General features: G+C 51.8%; 1 protein-coding gene across 4 annotated transcripts; it reads right to left on the reverse strand.

Moving 5' to 3' along the window:
• Positions 1 to 13,043: 13,043 nt before the first annotated feature.
• On the reverse strand, positions 13,044 to 17,732 carry LYSMD4 (LysM domain containing 4). Of its 4 annotated transcripts, none has more exons than XM_015598724.2 (3): positions 17,685 to 17,732; positions 16,249 to 16,539; positions 13,044 to 14,239 (listed from the first exon to the last, which is right to left on the reverse strand). In XM_015598724.2, the coding sequence occupies exons 2-3, from the start codon at positions 16,528 to 16,530 to the stop codon at positions 13,628 to 13,630; spliced, it is 894 nt and encodes a 297-aa protein (XP_015454210.1). In that variant the 5' UTR covers positions 16,531 to 16,539; positions 17,685 to 17,732; the 3' UTR covers positions 13,044 to 13,627. The 4 variants fall into 4 exon arrangements, with proteins under 4 accessions (XP_015454210.1, XP_015454209.1, XP_015454208.1 ...); XM_015598723.2 differs by lacking the exon at positions 17,685 to 17,732 and adding an exon at positions 17,509 to 17,678; XM_015598722.2 differs by lacking the exon at positions 17,685 to 17,732 and adding an exon at positions 17,454 to 17,678.
• Positions 17,733 to 17,995: the final 263 nt, after the last annotated feature.

Raw genomic sequence — 17,995 nt, forward strand, 5'->3', positions numbered from 1 at the left:
TTTAGTTTTATTCTAAGAGGGGAAAAAATATCTTGCAAGCAGAACCTTGGAAAAAAAAAGCCATGAACACTTATTCTATATGTAAATTAAAAGTTGAGCCAAACTCTTTGTGTACATAGCATCTGAAATATATTATCACCTTTGATGTAAGTACCTATGTATTGTATGGTCACCAGATTAAAAAGTATATTTTTGTGGATTGCCGCCAATTTGGGGAGAAAAGGCGAGATCCTTATTAAGTAGAGTATTCACTGTTTAATATTTACTATTTTGTTAAATATACTGTACTTTGGATTTTAATTATTAGCCCGGTCTCTTCGGAGGATTGTGGAAAGGGGTTTCTCCCCTCACTGGTGGTGAAGCGTGACGTTACGTTGTAATCCTCGTGCTGTATGGGTTGAGCATCATTATATATTTTATATGTGTACATAAATAGCAAAGTGGCAAAAAAAAATTGGTGTCAAGTTCATCCTGCATAAATATAAAATGTGTTGTAACAGATTTTATAAGGCATTATTGAAATCTTGCCTTTTGTGAGGAAAAAATATAGTAGAAAAAGCTGACTTAATACTAGAGAAAATGGCAAAATAGTAGATGAGCACAAAGGTTTTCTAAGTGGTAAATGATTAGGGAAATGTTCATCGGGGGCTGGTGTCTTTTTCCTGGGCCCACGATGACGCCGCTGGTTACAAAATGCGGCCATCCCGCCTCTGACGGCGCCGTGGCCGCCGCCTCCAGGGGCCGGTGTCGTGCTGACGGCCAGCGCGTCATCTCCCGGCCTCGTGCTAGGAACAAAAGTCAGAGTCCAGTCTGTCTGTCACCATAGATTTTTAAATACTGCTTTTCCTGAGAAATCAAAATAAGGGTTTAAAAATGCTGCTGTTTTGTCTTTTAAACAATATTCAGCAGCTCCCTACAATTTGTGCTTAGGTTTTGTTTTCCCCTGTAAATTGTGTTCCTTTTGAGGTTTTCCTTATATGCTCTTTGTGACAAATCAGCCAGATTTTCTGAGTGACACACAGGTGTGAAGCCGTGGCAGTCACAGCCGCAAAGTGGAATTCTGTCTCCACGACAGTCGGAAAAGTAAATTTTGATAGAGGCCAAAAAAGGGAGGGCGACGTGCTCTCGCGTCAGCACGGACGTTTGGCTCTTATCAGAAAGGATTCGTTTTGCTTTAAAAATGTCCTTATTTTACTGAACTACTTACAGGCACATTTCCTCATGAGGTCACACCTAACAGAACCAAGACACTGAATTTCCAAGATGATCCTTACCACTCGTAAACCATTCATAGCTTTGAGAGTGTTACGTGATTCCTTCGTCATTGTTTATGCACGTTCATGAACTTCGGCTGGACGTGGGATAGGAGTTACCACATTCACATTTACTGTCTATTTTCTTGTGTGCCTTATGAGATGGCTTTTCTGACTGTATCTCAATAGTCTTTCTTTCTATGCAGGTTTATAATCAATACAACTACTGTTTTCTAAAATAATACTACACACGGCTCGGAGTTTGTATTTCAATTACACTGACCAAGGAACAGTGTATTCCGTTTTCAGGAACTGAATATTAGACTGTTAACCCTTTCCCCACACACGCAGTGACTGGGAGCACTCGGACTTGACACCCCTCACCGTGACACCACGTACGAACACACACGTCTCCTGATGGAAACCAACTCAGTGGGGAAGTCACTGACAGGGTTGTTTAGAACCTACATTTCTTACCCTTTTAGACTCATGTGTTTTGTATGACACCATCATAAGAAAATTTTATCCCTTCAGATGAAGTATTTTATTACTAAAAGACAAAAACAAAAAAAGCTTAGCGTAAATTGCACGGGTTAGAGTACGGTTTCCAGCAGCTGTACCTCCTGCAGCCCCCTAAGGGTGTTCCATCGAGTGAGAGTCACCATTGCATGGCCACAGGTGTCCCAACCAAAACTCCATCTTTTGAGCCCTAATCCCTGTCCATTGTGTTCTCGACTAAATCAGGGGTTTGTTCTAAAAGAACACATTTCACCATTTCCTTTACGTAGAAGGAAAACTACTAATGCATACCATTTTCCGTGTCAACCACCACGCGCACAAGAAATACATAGTAAATAAGGAAGCAGAGAACTCCTGGCATTGGGTCATACGGAGCTAGATGATGATTAGAATGTGAAAAAGATTTTACAAATGTAAAACTTTTATTTCTCTGTAGAAACTTTCTTCACTTTGCTGTGCAAGAAGACACTGCTTTGCTATATTTAAAATGGCTTTTTTAAAAGAGATTTATGTATTTGGTAAATGTTTGTAGTCAACAGTTCACACAAGAAGCTGTACACGGTTTGATCATGTAAAACCGTTTGGCGGCACAAGCTGGACTTTGTTGCCATCCTTGCGATGAAAAATAAGTTAATCTCAATTTTTCCCTGAATGTGTTGTTTTTTCTTCATTATACAATAAATATTATAGTGAACTTTTTATCAAATGGTTAAGAAAATGCTAGAGGTTGTTGTAAACTCTTTGTATCCTGCACTCACTACAGTAAAGACGGACTGGCTTTTCCTGTGTACTCCAGACTCTGTCATCTCTGCCACCAGTCGTCCCTTCCACCCTCCCCTCCCCACCCACAGCTCCCTGCACCCACTCACACGCGGTCGGGGACACGGCGGCAGCCGGCGCGACTCGGGTCAACCCCTTCAGGCTCCAATGAGGACAGGCGTACCCCACCGCCGCGGCGAGGGGGTGTGGGCACCCGCCAGCATTGGGTCGCGTGCATCCTCGAGCTTAGGGCATGACACGTTTCCCCAGATGCACACGTAACGCCGAGCCAGGGGCAGCAGCGGGCTCGCTGAACGAATTTTGTTACTAGAAGAAACAGGTCTCAGAAATGAACCTGCAGTGGAGAGAGTCCTCCTCCTCCGGGCAGCCCTCCGAGCCAGCGCCTCTAAGCACGGTCTGCTGCTGTCAGTGAGACGAAATCTCCATTTTCACCTGGCTTTACCTGCCGGCCTCGGGGCTGCTTCCTGCGCCGGGACGGGCTTTTGCGGCTGGCCCTGTGCCAGCTCGATGGCAGTGGCCGCCTGTCCATTGCCCACAGGGGTCAGAGTACCCCTGACCGGCAGACGGAGGAGGTCCCACACAGGCACCTCGACCTCGGGGACAGGGGCTCGTGGGGGCTGAGCGGGCTAGTGCCCTCCTGCGGCACCCAGCGTGTGACACTGGGTGCGTCCTGGTCCCCAGCTGTCCCGGCGCGGGCTGAGGACCGGCTGTCTCGCCCACTTCCGTGAGGGGAAATGAGGGGGCGGCTCACCCGCGGGGGGCACGGCCCAGACGCCCGTCACCTCCTTCCGCCCGCCCTGCCCGCTGTCTGTGCCAAGGCACGTGACGGAGCTGGCAACAAACGCTCGGCGCTGACGGCTTTTGCTGCATGACCCCCCAACCCCCACTCCCTTTTGACCTTTTTAAAAACGTCTTTAAAAAGTTGAAACAATAACCGTCTCCACATGTCCCTCACCCGGCTCCCCGTGACCGTCACCTGTGCACAGCCACAGTGCTGCCGGGAGCAGGAGCCACCGCACGGTGCTAGCGACGGGCGCCTCGCCGGCCTCTCACCACCCTCCCAAGAGACACTTGGGAAGAACGCCCGTCACCCACTGAGAGCGGTGCCCGCGGCGGGGGTGTCGGCCCCTCTTCACTGGAAAGAACACAGGACGGACGGAGCCTGGACGCATCGCGGACTCCGACGTTCTGTCTCGTTACAGCAGCTCAGGGAAAATGACAGGACTAGATTAGAACCCACGGGATACAATAAAGGAGCCCGGAACGGTCCAAGCAAATAAGTGGGGACGAGGGACGGCTCTTCCCCACGGAACTACAATGAGGAGATGTCGGGGGAAGGCCCGGAACGAGATGCTCACGTTAGGGGGTGCCGGTGTGAGGAACCCCGTCTACTCTGAGTAGGTCCCTGAGCTACCGATCAGGGACGGGGGGCAAGACAGCAGCTTTCCAGGGGAGCCCAGCTGGAGCCACTGAGCCGACTTATTGCCCTGATACCAAAGCCAGATGAGGACAGTATAGGAACCAAAAAAAGACCAATGTCCCTGAGGGGTGAAGACGCAGACATTCTCAGCGAAGCATCGAGCCCAGTCCGGCACGCTGACAGGATCGTTCGCCATGGTCGAGCGGGGTCTCCCTGGAACGCGAGGTTGGTTCTGACGCACGCAGATCTGTGGGACGCGCCACGTTCACAATGAAAGACAAAAGTCACCATGGTTCCGATAGATGCAGAAAACGCATCCGACAAGATACAGAATCATTTCATGTTACAAACGCGCAACGAACTGCATTGAGAAGCAACACACCTCAACACGGTAAAGGCCACACGTGACAGACACACAGCCAACGTCCTCAACGGTGAAAGGCTGAGCTTTTCCTCTAGGGTCAGGAACGAGATGGGGACGCCCGCTGTCCACGCCTGGCCAGCAGCACCGGACGCCCAACCACAGCCATCGGGCCACGTGAGGAAAGGGAAGAACCCCAGTCCCAGCTCCCCCGCCCTGCCCGAGATCAGCGGTGTGACAGCAAACAGGCCGGGGCGCCTCCGAATCCACTTAGGGTTCAGTAGGGGGGAAAAACACAACCGCACAAGAGAAGGGGCAGCTTCGTTTCACCTGGTCGTCCCGCCCCCCAGGCTGGCGCTGTCAGGCACCAGGACGGCACTTGCGGGGGGAGGGGCCCTGGGACACCGGCCCTGCACACGGAGTCACCGCCCGGGTTTTGCCACCACAGGTGGTCACAGGCCTTAGCCCCGCCCCCTCCCCACCCCTGCACCCCCTCCCAGGGCCTGGGCCCCAGTCTAGCCAAGGTCTCTGGCTGCACAAGTCAGGACAGACACCCGAGTCCCCCCTGTCCCACCGGAGCCGGGGAGCTGTGCCTACGGCCAGCCTGGGCTTCTACAGCTATGGGGGTGCAGGACACCAGCCCGGGGACTCTGGGCCGACGGCCACCACTGGCTCAGGGCTCAGAGGACCAGCCCCTCCAGCTGTGCTGGTGCCACCAGCCCGAAGCGGTCACGGCAGCTGCTCTGGGGCATGGGTTTGCCCTGCCGTCTGTCACTGGCCAGCGACACCACGCCCACCTACAGGGAGCCCCTCCGGCTTTGCTCCACACGCCCTCGGGAGAGCCACACAGCGACAGCGACGGCTCTAGAGGGGCTGGCAGGCCTGGACGCGCCCTGTCTCCCGTCGCTGGTCAGCGGCAGCACATCCACCTGCTGACAGCTCCCCGACCCGTGCGCCGGCGAGCCACCAGGCCACGCGCCGCACGGGCGGCCGCGGCAGTGAGCACAACCAGGCTGACGACAAACGCGCAAAGCCGCAGTGGGCAGAGGGCCAACGCCCGACGGCCCGATACACGTGTGACCACGGGAATGACCAGGAGGACGTGCTGGGAATGATGGCTCCTTTTCCCAAATTGGACGAAACCATATAAACGCCAGATCTTAGAGGCCTAATGAACCCAAACAAGAACGAGGACGAAACCGTCCCCAAGCTCCCCAGACGGACTTGCCGCTGTCCCTGCGTCGCCTCTGTGAGGTCTGCAGCCTGTGCGGGGCTCCCCACAGCGCTCGCCTGCACTCGGCCGCTCCACGGCTCCCCGGAGCTTCCCGCTGCCCGCCAGGCCACGTCCCTGTCACCTGCACGCAACGCCGCAGGCTCCCCGCAGCGTCTTCCCGCAGTTCCAGTCCCCCTGGGCCACCAGGCTGCTCAGTCCCCCGTTCACAGGAGCCCGGGCCGGGGCCTTTGACACACTCCTCACGGTACTGAGCCCCACTCCGAAAGCCACACGCCGCCTCAGTGTCCCCCTCACGGAGCCATCTGCCCCGACAGGCTCGCCTCACACTAGGTCCTGTCTGCCCCAGTGCGTTACGTGAACCTCGGGGGCAGGGGCCCCGTCCTGTCACCACACAGCCCCTCGGCGTAACTGCTGCCCTGGAAGGTTCTGAATGAATAACCAGGGGCTCACCGCGTTTCAGACGGCACGATCCTCTGACGGCGGGGCGCCCCCCGCACAGCACACCCCGCTGTGGCTCCCTCAGGGCCCCCGCGCGGGTTTGAGAAGGGATGTGACCGGCAACGGGTCACAGGCCGCAGTCGCACCGGACCAGCCCGCTGGCCCTTTCCGGGCTGTGCAGGAGGCCGGCCCCAGCTCTCAGGGGCGCCACCGTACCCGGCACCCCGCTGGCTGTCCGCGTCCCCCGCCCCATGCCGCCATCCCCCCCCCCTCCGGAAAGAGGTCCCCGGGCGTTAGGCACTGGCAGGGAAAGGGCCACGGGAGGCGACTTCGCCAGCACCAGGACCACTCCACTCCCTCTGGCGCCAGCGGGGACGCAGGCGGGAAGGGCTGACCGGCCAGAGCCCCGCGCGGACCAGCAGGAACCCTAAGTGTCCCCTCCCTGCCTGCCCTGAAGCCCTGCCGTGGGCGGCCAGGGGCCCAGCGCAGCCAAGGCTGAGTGTCTGGCGAGCGTGGGTCACAGTGTGCTCCCCCAGGCCCACAGTGACGGCCACACGCGGCAGAGCGGCAAGGCCCGAGCAAAGGGGTGCAGACGTGGGCCCCCGAGCCTGCCAGCCCGGGCTGGACCCCGGCCAGCCCTGCACCAGCTCTGCGGCCTTGGCTTGGTCTCTCCGTGTGTGGCGCGGGAAGAGGAAGCAGCAGCCTCACGAAGATGTGGCGGGGGTGCGGGGTTAGTTACAAAGCTCAGACGGCCCTCGTCACACTTCTCCGGGTCCCCCCTACACCGAGCTCGGCCTCCTGCTCCTGCCAGCCCAAGTGGCCGTCCCCGCGATTCGATGGCTTTAGACATATCCCCCACCCCGCCACCCCCGTGCAGCGCAGGCTCCTGTGCAGCCCCACCTCCCAGTGACACCTGCCAGGCCACCGCAGCCGGCACCTGGCACAGAGGCAGCGCTCCATGTGTCACCTGAGTAAACAGATGGATCAGTCCATCAGGTGAGTCCTTGCCTTCCCTGACACTCTAGAAAACAGGTCTGGGGGGTGGACAGTGGACCTGCCAGACACAGGGACAGACACCCCGATGCTCCTGCTAGGGGGAGCACACACTTTCAAACCCCATCTTAGACACAGACGGTTGTCACTCTTTTAAGCCAAACATTTCCACAATCAGGGAACTCCTGGCTCGTGTCTGAGAAATGGCGGAAAACAGGCCAGGAGAGGTAAGTGGAAGCTTCTCTCTGCTCGTCATTAAAAACTAACTTCCAGGCAACGGTCAGAGCGGGAGAAAACCCCAGAAGGAACAGGCCGGCGTGACCCCTTGAACGGGAGCTACGAGCAGCACCCCGTCTGGGAAAAGCCGCGCGTGCTTCCTGGTGGGGGACAGCGCTTCACACCGGCCAGTGACCGGAGCCCGAATGCCACCATCATCGCCTTCCACGGAAATCCGCCCCCTCATCCGCTCTCTGAAAGCAGAACCCGAGCTGCCTGACTGTTCCCCAAAACAGGCGCTGCCCAGGCGGCAAAGCACCTCAGACCAAGCTGGCACGAGGGGCCGCGCCCCGCAGCCTGGACTGAGCCCCTCTGTGCTCAGAAACGTCCTAAAAACCAAACGACAGCACAAAACCCACTGGAAATGATAAATGTATAGTCCAAGTCAGATATGGTAAGATGGTGCATAATTCACCGACATCTCTAGTTTAAAAGTTAGAAAAACTACAATAATCTGCTATGGGTTACGCAATATAGAAAATAAGTACTGTAACATCGATATCCTAAAATGGAGGGGAGGAGAGGTGAAGTGTGAAGTTTAGAAATGCTACGCAAGATGAGCGATCGGTTTAATACAGTCTTATAAGATACTGTACGAAGGCTTATGGTGACCACAAGACGTCTGGTGATCACACAGAAGGACGTGATGAAGTCAAAGCTAAACACAGAGCAGGATAAGTAGAACCTACGTCTACAAAACCACCAATAGTAAATCCTTACCTGTCGATTACCGTAAACATAAACGGATTAAACTCTCCAGTCGAAGACGCAGAAGAGCTGAATAAATCAACATTATTCCAAAGATCCAAAGAGGTGCTTACAAGAGACTCACTTTAGCCTTAAAGACTCATGTATACTGAGAACGATGGGATGGAAAAAGACATTTCAAGCAACGGTAGCAAAAACAAAAAACCAAAAAAAAAATGGGTAACTATACTTAGACAAAATAGGTTTTCAACTAAAAATGGTAAAAAGACAAAGTAAAGGGGTGTATTTATCCATCAAACAGACATAAAATTGTAAATATGTATGCACCTAATGTCAGAGCATGTAAATAAAGCAAAAACAGAGCTAAAAGGAGAAATAAACAGTACAGTAACAGCTGGAGACATTTCATTGACACTTATCAATAAAACAGCAGATACGGAGGACACTATAGACCAAATCGACCTAACAGACATATACAGTATATCCAACAACGTCAGAATACACATTCTTCTCAAACACCCTTGAAATAATTTCTAGGCTAGACCATATGTTAGGCCACATAACACATCTTAGCAAATTCAGGAAGACTGAATCGGACCAAGCATCTTCTCTGAAATCAATCCAGGAAGAAAACTGAGAAATTCACGAGGACGTGGAAATTAAACAACACTCTCCTGAACAACCAATGGGTCAAAAAAAATTAAAGAGAAAATTAAAAAGTATGTTGAGACAAACTAAGATGGAAATACAACCTACCAAAACCTCCGGGATGCAGCAAAAACCGTTCTAAGGGGGAATTTCATAGCAATAAACACCTACATTAGGCAACTAACTGTACAGTAACGGATGATTACTAAACTTATGGCAATCACGTCGTAAGATATATAAATGTCAAATTGCTACTTTATACTCTAAACTAATAATGCTGTATGTCAACTTTAATTTTTAAAAATGTGAGCAACTTTAAAAAAAAAAAAACCTCAAATAAACCACCTAAACTCTACATCTTAAAAATTTAGAAACTGAGCCCAAAGTTAGCAAAAGGAAGATTAGAGCGGATAAATGAAAAATGGAACAGAAAGACAACAGGAAAAATGAACGAAACTAAGCTGGTTCATGGTAAACACTTAACCGATCGGATCTAGAAGGAACGTACTTCGACGTAAAGGTCACGTACGACAAGCCCATGGCTAACATCACGCTTCGCTGTGAAAGGTTAAAGCTCTTCCTCTGAGAGGAAAAGGCTGCCACTCTCACTAACCCTACTCAGTGCAGTACTGGAGTCCCGGCCAAGGGCATTCGGGCAAGAACTAAAAAGCCCCAGAACTGGAAAAGTAAAACTGTCTCCATGTGTACATGACACAGTTTTATCCATACAAAATCCTAAAGACTCATAAATTCAGTTAAGGTCCAGGATACAAAATTAACATACAAAAAACAGTAGTATTTGTATACATTCACAATTATCTGAAAAAAGAAATAAAATGATCCCATTTACAATAGCATCAAAAACAATAAAATACTTAGAAATAAATCTAATCAAGGAGGTACAAGATCTGTCCACTGAAAACTATATGACATTGATGAAAGAAATCAAAGATGATGCAAATAAATGGCAGTTTCCCCGTGTTCATGGATTGGGAGATTTAATTGCTAAAATTTCCATATTACTAAAAGTCATCTATAGCTGCAATCGTATCCCTATCAAGATTTCAATGGCAATTTTTATGGGAGTAGAAAGAACAATCCTAAAATTTGGAAGCACAAAAGACACCAAACAGCTAAAGCAATCCGAACAAAGTACAAGGCAAGAGGCGTCACAATTCCTGATTTCAAGGTCAAGTGTAAAGCTACGGTGATCAAAACAGTATCGGTAAGGGCATTGAAGCAGACCGGCCAAAGGAACAGAATCGAGCCCAGAAAAAAATATACACACCGCATATGTAGTCAAGTAATAATCGATAAGGGAGCCAAGAATACTCACTGGCGAAAAGATGGTCTTTTCAATAAATGCTGCTGGGAAAACTAGATATTCACACGTGAAAGCAAGTAGAACCCTACCTTACACCACTCACAAAAGTTAACTCAACATGGGTTAAAGACTTGACTCTAAGGCTGAAAACCATAAAACTCCTAGAAGCAAACAAAGGCAGGAAGGTCCTCGACACCGGCCTTAGCGATGACTTTCTGGATGAGACACAGAGCACGAGCCAGCACATGAAAAATAAATGAGTGCAACTCCATCAGACGAAAAAGCTACACAGCGAAACAACCAAAATGTAAAGCAACTTACAGAACGGGAAAAATATTTCAAACCCTAAATCCTTTAAGGAGTTAATATCCAAAATATACTAAAAAAACCTCATATAACTCCATAGCAAAAAAAATCACCCAATTAAAAAATGAGCAAAGGACCTGAAGTTATAGGAACAGCCAACAGGGACTTGGAAAGATGCTCAATCAACATCACTCATCATGCAAATCAAAATCACGAGATACCACCTGACGCCTGTTAGAATGGCTGTCATCAAAAAGACAAGATTAAGTGCTGGCGAGGATGTGGAGAAGAGGGAGCCCTCGGAGCTGCTTTTGGGACTGTAAACTGGTACAGCCGCTATGGAAAAGTGATGGAGGTTCTCCAAAAAACTAGAAATACGGCCAGCAGATGGTCCAGTCATTCTACATCTGGGGATATATCCGAAGAAATGAAAACCCTGTGCTGAAGAGATTCTCTGCACCCCCACGTTCACAGCAGCTTTATCTACAACCGCCGAGACATGGAAACAACCTGAGTGTCCACGAATGGGTGAATAAAGCTGACACACGCGCGCACACACACGCACGATGAATAAAGCTCTGATACACACACACGCACACACTGAAATATTATTCAGCCATGAAAAAGGAACTCCTGCCATTTGAGACCGATGGGCCTCAAGGGCGTTACAGCACGTGAAATAAGGCAGTCGGGGAAATACTGTATGACCTCTCTCACGTGTGGATTACAAAAACACCCAAACCTACAGAAAGATCAGGTATATGGGGACCAGAGGCAGGGAGGAGGGGGAGGGGAAATCGGCAGAAGGTAGTTAAAGGGGACAAACTTCCAGGTATGAATTAGAAGGGGTGCAACGCACAGCGTGATGGCTGCGCTGCCGTGTGGTCCACAGGAAAGTTGAGGGCGCAAATCCCAGAGCTCTCAGCGCAGGGGAAAAGCAAGCTTTTCTCTCTGAGATGATGGATGTTAACCAAACTTACACCGTGATAGTCATTTCAGAACATGGGTGAGTCAAATCGCTACGCTGTACGCCTTAAAACGGTACCGTGCGCTGTGTCCACTGTATCTCGATACAAAATAAAATGGAAGGAGGAAAAATGTTCAAGTCCCGTGTATGAGGCGTCATTTCAGGCCTGAACCATCCTCCCTCACCCCCAGGCTGTCTTCGCAGTTAACTCGGGGGCGGCTTAAAGAACTGCCTTCCCAAGGGGCTGGCGTGGCCTCGAGGGGCGGTCCCGCTCCGGGTGACCCCGAGGCTTCGCTTGGTCCCCGCAGCCTCGTCCCCCAGAGGAAAGAGGAGCGTGATCTGCCTGGTGGCGTCGACTCCCGAGGTCTCCACAGCGTTAAGCAGCTCAACCCAAAGGCCCGAGACTATCGTTCATTTCAAACATTAACTCCCGAAACGCACTAAAAACGTAGTAAAATAGGAAGAAAATGAGCTTCGTGGCATCGCGTATGTGCACCTATTCTCACGATTTTAAAGCGTGCTGTACAGGACACCACTTTGTTGGGGTGACCTCGGCCCTCTGGACAGACACTTCTGTCCTCTCCAACACTGTCCCGCACTTTTTAGTTCTGAACTGACCCCCCAGTTAAAAAAAAAAAAGAAGACTCAATTTTCCTTCACAGAAGAAATGACTTTATTCCATTTGAAGAAAGGGTACAGTTATTCATTTTTTGCCTGGCAAAATCATTTCACCATAGGACTCTGAGCCCTGCCTGCTGAAAACAGTGACAAACAGAGAGAGCCGTGGCCTCCGGGGCCGGCGAGCAGACATCGGGCTGGCAGATCAGCGAAACGCTCCTGAAGCAAACGCGCGCCAGCTCCTGTCCCGAAGGCCGTCCTGGTTTTGAAGGACGCGTTGACCACTGAAGATACTTAAAGTTACTCACCGAACCTGGGGAAATCGTTTTTTACAAAACAGAGGGGAGCGAGGACCTGGGGGCCACCTCCAGGACGCTGCTGCCACCCTCCCTTCTCTTAGGATGAATCTTCTCAATTTACCACTGTGTCCTCAAGTGTCAAAGGCCCGAGCCGGCCCCCTCCCTGGAGGCGGACCTCTGAGACCCATTTCCAGTCCTCCGTGAGACCGAGGTGCGACCTTGTCAAAGCAGGTTCTCCCTCCACCCCTGCTCCACCCGAAGGTCCCCAGAGGTCAACCCACGCCCCCCTCCATCCGCACGGAGCACCCAGTTGCCTTGAATGGGAGAAGATGGGCAAACCTCAGGCCAACAGGTGTCAGGCCCCTTTTCACAGCAGGGGCCAGCTCCAGGCCCTCCGTTACCATCAGGAGCCACCCTGCACGTAGAGTGTAAGTCACCCGAAGAAATGCACTGAACCCTCATCTCCTGCGGCTCCAGAATTCCTGAGAATGCAGTCGGGGAAGCAGCAGGAAGCAAGCGCGGGAGCTCGCTTGGCCTGAGAAGTGTCACACGCTGGGACCTCGGTGACTGGCATCATCCCTCCCTCTGTTCAGCTCTGGACTCTGGCCAGCAAGAACTCCAAGCAAGATGGCCTGGGGAATCCAGGTAGCGACCTCTGCGGGCACCAGCCCCAGATGCTCTGGCCCGGAAGTGCTGGCCGCACCACGTGGCAGTGTCAAACACACGCGTGTGTCACACTAAGTAGCTGTAAAGTGCGAGGGTCAGAGCTGCTGTTTGTCAGCATTACAGCAAATGTGATTTAGGGCTTTTGCAATTTTGGAAGTGACGCGGCCTCAAAGAGGCTCACTGGCACGGCAAATACGAAGCAGGATTTGTTCTAATCACAGTCTGTCCCTGGCATCGTCAAACACACGCGTGTGTCACACTAAGTAGCTAACTGGCACGGCAGATACGAAGCAGGATTTGTTCTAATCACAGTCTGTCACGCTACAACAGAGTGACATTCACCGCTATGGGACAGCACCTTTGCCAGGGAGACACAGAACACCATTTGTCAGAGCCAGTCAACCCTCCACAGCAAGCGAGGGACACTACAAACAGCCAGGTGACCAAAGCCGACCCTGGGAGTTCCCATGCTGCAGGTCCGCGTGCCCAGGCTGTCCCCTCCCCCGCTGGGGGCCCATGCAGTGCTACTGTGAAGACACTCACGGCCAGTGCACCGAATGCCTTCAAGAAACGACATTTCGTCGCATCTGTTTCTCTTGCCACGACTTCCCGGACGGAGGGGCTGTGGGTGCTGGCGTTTTGGCCCCGCGGCCTTGGATTAGATGAGGCAATTAGGGCCTGAGCTGAGAACACAACGGTGGCTTCTGAAACGTGTCCCCATGTCACAGCAGAGTAGATGCAGCACCCTAGGATGTGACGACGGCAGCCGATGCCCAGCAGGGGCCCCAGCGCTGCAGCCCGACTTCAGAAAGGACAGTTAGTTCCCCCCCCAGGTGCTGTGCCTGAGCTGGCTGTCTGGAGCGGGGACCGTCGCTACCGGAATTGCTAATTTGGGGGCTGGCCCTCGAGCTGCACTCATTGCCACTGAGCCATTGGGGACAGCAGTTGCGTTCGAAATACTGGGGATCTCGCCGGTGGCTTGTATTTTAAAATAGACCAAATAAAACACGGGTAAGACGATCCCGATGAGCAGCATAATGAAAACGGCGTTCCACCACTGAATCCCACAGTCGGCCCCGTTCCTCGGCGACTTGGCAGGAGCCGGAAGGAGCGGCTGACTGACTGTCTCTCCGCAGCGACTGTCGTGGATGAAGACCTCTGACTGCACCGCACGCTCAATATTCTGGTCAATGCCCCTGAAGAAATCCGTCAGCGGGCTGGACGGGGCGCTGGCGCTTACGGCTGTTCCGTCTTGGTCTGGATGCTCCTCGAAGGTCACTCTGGTCTCCGGGGAGGGGCTCGCCAGGGGTCTGAGTTCCTCGTGGGTCTCTGTTAGGATCCCATGGGTTTTCACCGGAATCTTAATAGACTTCAAAGCATATAGGTCTTGTTCTCTGATGAAGTTGTTGGCGGTCTTGATATCTGCGACCTAAGGGAAGCCACGGAGACAAACATCACGAAACACAGACAGCTCCTTAGCACCAATATCCACAGCGGGGCTAAGTTTCCTGGTGGACGGTCCGAGCCCACCCGCTTAAGAGTCTGATGAACACTGAAAACTGCACCTGTACACAGAAGTAGCTTAGGCTGAGAACTTCGTTTCTGAGCTTTAACTCAGCCTTAATATATAGCTCGATCATCAAATTTTCCTACACGTTTGCAAGTCTGAACCATCTGAGATCAGTTTTGGAGAAGACTTTTCTGTTTGTTCAAAGTGTCACTGCAACAAAATGCTTTGAGGTGAAACCACCACGTGAGTAAAAAGAATGCCTTTGCCCTTCTACTTCTGTTAACTCTGAGGCAACAGCGCCCCCGTCTGGCTGACCCCCGCCACGTCCGAACCCAACGCAGAAGCTGCTGCACGTTATCAGCAAATGCCAAGCTTCAGCCAGCCGGACACTCGGAACCTCGTTTACCAGGAATAACGTTTTATGAGCTGTGCTCGCGTGGCTCTTCCGTCTGCTTTCCCGGAAGAACTGCACGGCAGACGAGCTTATTTTTCTGAATGCAAGTGACCTAGAGTTAATTCACTCTGAGGATTTTACAACTTTGTATAATAATCAGAAACATGGAAGGAATCGTGAATCAGGCTGGGAATCATGCGTTTCATAAAGTAACAAAGTTCATGAGAAACTCTTCCCATAATCAAATCTTAAGATTTAAGGGTGTGTATGTGTGTGTGGCTGGGGGGACTGTAAGTCAAAGATAAACTTCCTCCAGCTTATGTTTGAAAACTTACTGAAAGCATCACACAGTCTATAGTTTTAATTTAGCGTAAATACGGCCGACAGTCCAGTAGAAAGAGCCTTATTCAAATCAATTATCTCCATTATTTTAATTATTTAGCAACTGTTTTTAATCATCTAATTAAATTGGAGTGGGGAACATTTTTAATTTATTATGTCCTGAAACTAAAATATAAGGTGCTAGAGACATTTTTATCTTTGCCTCTAATAAAATCAACTTTATTTATTTAAAGAGGAAAACCGATCACTTATTGGAGGCATTATATATAGTCGTCACAGATTTATCAAACACCGCCATTCCAAAAAGCCCACTGCGTCTATTCGGGTCTGCGGAGGGCAGGATTCATTTTTTGGCTCATGTCCTATAAAACATACAATATGCCTGCACACGCTGATGGTAACAGTCAAGTATATAAACCTCAGGACAATTTAAAACCGCTGTTGTGTCCCTGGTTGGGAGCAGCCTGTTGATTTCCCTGGGAGACACGCCACCCCACACTGTGTTTAACCATCTGAACCTAGTTAGATGAGACACTTTGAGGAGGAAAAGATTTTTAAAATAAGTTGCTCAGATAGCCTTAGAGAAAGCCATACAAAGCTGTAGCAGTGTTAGCAAAATGAAATAAACAGTTTCCAACCGGGAGAAAGCAATTCTATAAATACTTTCCTACTTACTTTGCCACTGTTAATCACTCTGAATGCTAAAAACATAATTAAAAAGAGAAACAGCGTTATATAGATACACAGCATACAAAGGCTAGATCATGCAGTTCCAACCGAGTAAGTTACAACCAGCGAGAATGGGTCAGAAAAAGCAGCCAAAAAACCAAGCGTACCAAAGAAACCTCAGATCTAAGTTCTCCCTGGCCCCCTTAGGTCTCAAAGAAAATGTGCTCAAAAGAAAACAAACAAACGAAAAAGGTTTCAGCCTTTCAGTTTGGAGGGACATGGAAGAGGAGAAGTCGGCAGAGAGGCGACAGCCTCATCACCTGAGAGTCCCTTCACGACCCCTCGGCTGCAGAACTGACTACTTCCTCCTGGTCTCCCACTAACAGGGGAACCCTTTACGCTGTAGGAGGCCTCCCCCATCACCCCTGGGGGTCGGGAGGGGGCGGCAAGCGCCACTCATCGGTGACTCCGCTTACGCGGACAGGGAGGGGCGGTGGCACCTGCGCCCGCGGGGGTTCCTTACTTTGCAGCCGTACTGAAGGGCGAGCTTGTTGAGACTGTCCTCCAGCGCCAGCTCCCGCTGCAGCAGCACCACGCCCCCTGCTCCCGGCCGCCGAGGGTGGTGGGCACCCTTCTTCTGGCGCTCCTGGCCCCGCGGCCGCAGAGCCACACGCGGGGACTCTTCCTCGGAGGAGTGCCCAGAGTCCCCACCGCCACTCTCAAACACGTAAACTTGGCTGGTCGGAGTCCTACAGACCAGGGCTGGGCCTTGGAAAGGCTTGGTTAGCACTCCCTTCTGCCTCATTGTCTTAAACTGAAAACCAAACCCCAGCGTTAATTGCAGACAAAGCACATTCAGTCCCCTGACTACGTTAAAGATCGGTGTCTCGTTAGAGAGGGCTCTTTTCCCTAATTTTAAGTACCAAAAAAAAAAAAAATCACCCATCTGCACAAAACGATGTGTTTATGCAGGGCGAGAGGCAGATAAAGACACTTTTTTTCCTGATTACATATTCAGAACACAAAAGAACCCCTCGTCTTGACCCCTCATTCCTCATCCGCACCTGCGTCTCCCCAAAACCACAGATGTGGAGGAAAAAAAACCTTTTTGCGGCCTCTGAATAGCAAAGGCACGGCTGGGATCCTTGCACCCAGAATCTTAATTCGGAATCGCTGTGCAAAAAATTATTGTTCAGCTTTACACGAAAGTATCGTCACTAAGGCCGCTTGATTAGAAAAACTAGGAACACTCGTATTTCGTATTTAAATTAAATACTATGTAGGGCAAGTCAGGGGAAAATTTCTGTCGACTAAAGAAATTCGTCCAGTTTCTCACAAGTCCCTTTGCTTTCATTACATCCTCTGATTTTCATGTTCATTTCCAGCCAAGTGCAAAACTCATCATACCCCGTGTCCCCTCTCCAAAGTGACCTAATGAAGAGTCTCAAATATGGGGAATGACAGCCTCAAAGAGAGCTGGCATCCGGGCCCTTCCGAGTCACAAGGGAGCGGCCCATTCGGGGACAGCCGGTGGCCCAGCGCGACCCCTCCACCCCCGAGTGCGTCCCCGGGGGTCGCCGCCCCAGCGCCCCCTCCTCCGCACTCCCCGAGGTCGGGCCCGCAAGGGACCCCGGAGGCTCCCAGGCCTCCGTCTCCCTCACTGTGACTTCCGTGAGAAAAGGGGGTCCGCAAACACGGGCTGACAGAAAAAAACGAGGAGCGGCCCACCTCCGCGCTTGGAAGGGAGGGGGCCCCAACATTCCACAAAGGCACCACCTCTGACCTCCAACCTCGGCAACCTCAGGCCCGCCCTCGACGGTCGCAGTCGTCGCCCCTCCGGCTGCCGGAGGGTGGCCCGCCCCCAAGCCGACAAGCGGGGCTAAGCCACGGAGTGGCGAGAAGCCCGCGCTGCCCCCCGAACAGGCCCAGAAGCCCCCAACCCGCAGCGAACCCCAGTACCTCAGCTCCCAGGATTCACCGCGCCCCGCCACCGCGCCTGCCAATTGGCTGCGAAAATCAGGTCTCGGGGGCGGGCCGGCAAGGCAGCCAATGAAATCCGGCGTGCGGGCACTGGGACGCGCCGGCGAGGCAGCCAATAAAATCCGGTGGGCGGGCACTGGGACGCGCCAGCGAGGCAGCCAATGAAATCAGCGGTGGGCGGGCACTGGGACGCGCCAGCGAAGCAGCCAATGAAATCCGGTGGGCGGGCACTGGGACGCGCCGGCAAGGCAGCCAATGAAGTCAGCGGTGGGCGGGCACTGGGACGCGCC

Source organism: Pteropus alecto, unplaced genomic scaffold (genome assembly GCF_000325575.1).
Source record: "Pteropus alecto unplaced genomic scaffold, ASM32557v1 scaffold59, whole genome shotgun sequence".
In the NCBI taxonomy this organism is placed as follows: Eukaryota; Metazoa; Chordata; class Mammalia; order Chiroptera; family Pteropodidae; genus Pteropus; species Pteropus alecto.

Excerpts from the sequence above, each read along its gene's own strand:
- LYSMD4 (XM_006924142.3), bottom strand. The coding sequence starts at position 16,671 with ATGGGTGATTTTTTTTTTTTTTGGTACTTAAAATTAGGGAAAAGAGCC. Across the intron at positions 14,240-16,248 it reads CCCTTCAGTACGGCTGCAAA|GTCGCAGATATCAAGACCGC; the intron begins GTAAGGAACCCC and ends GGCTTCCCTTAG.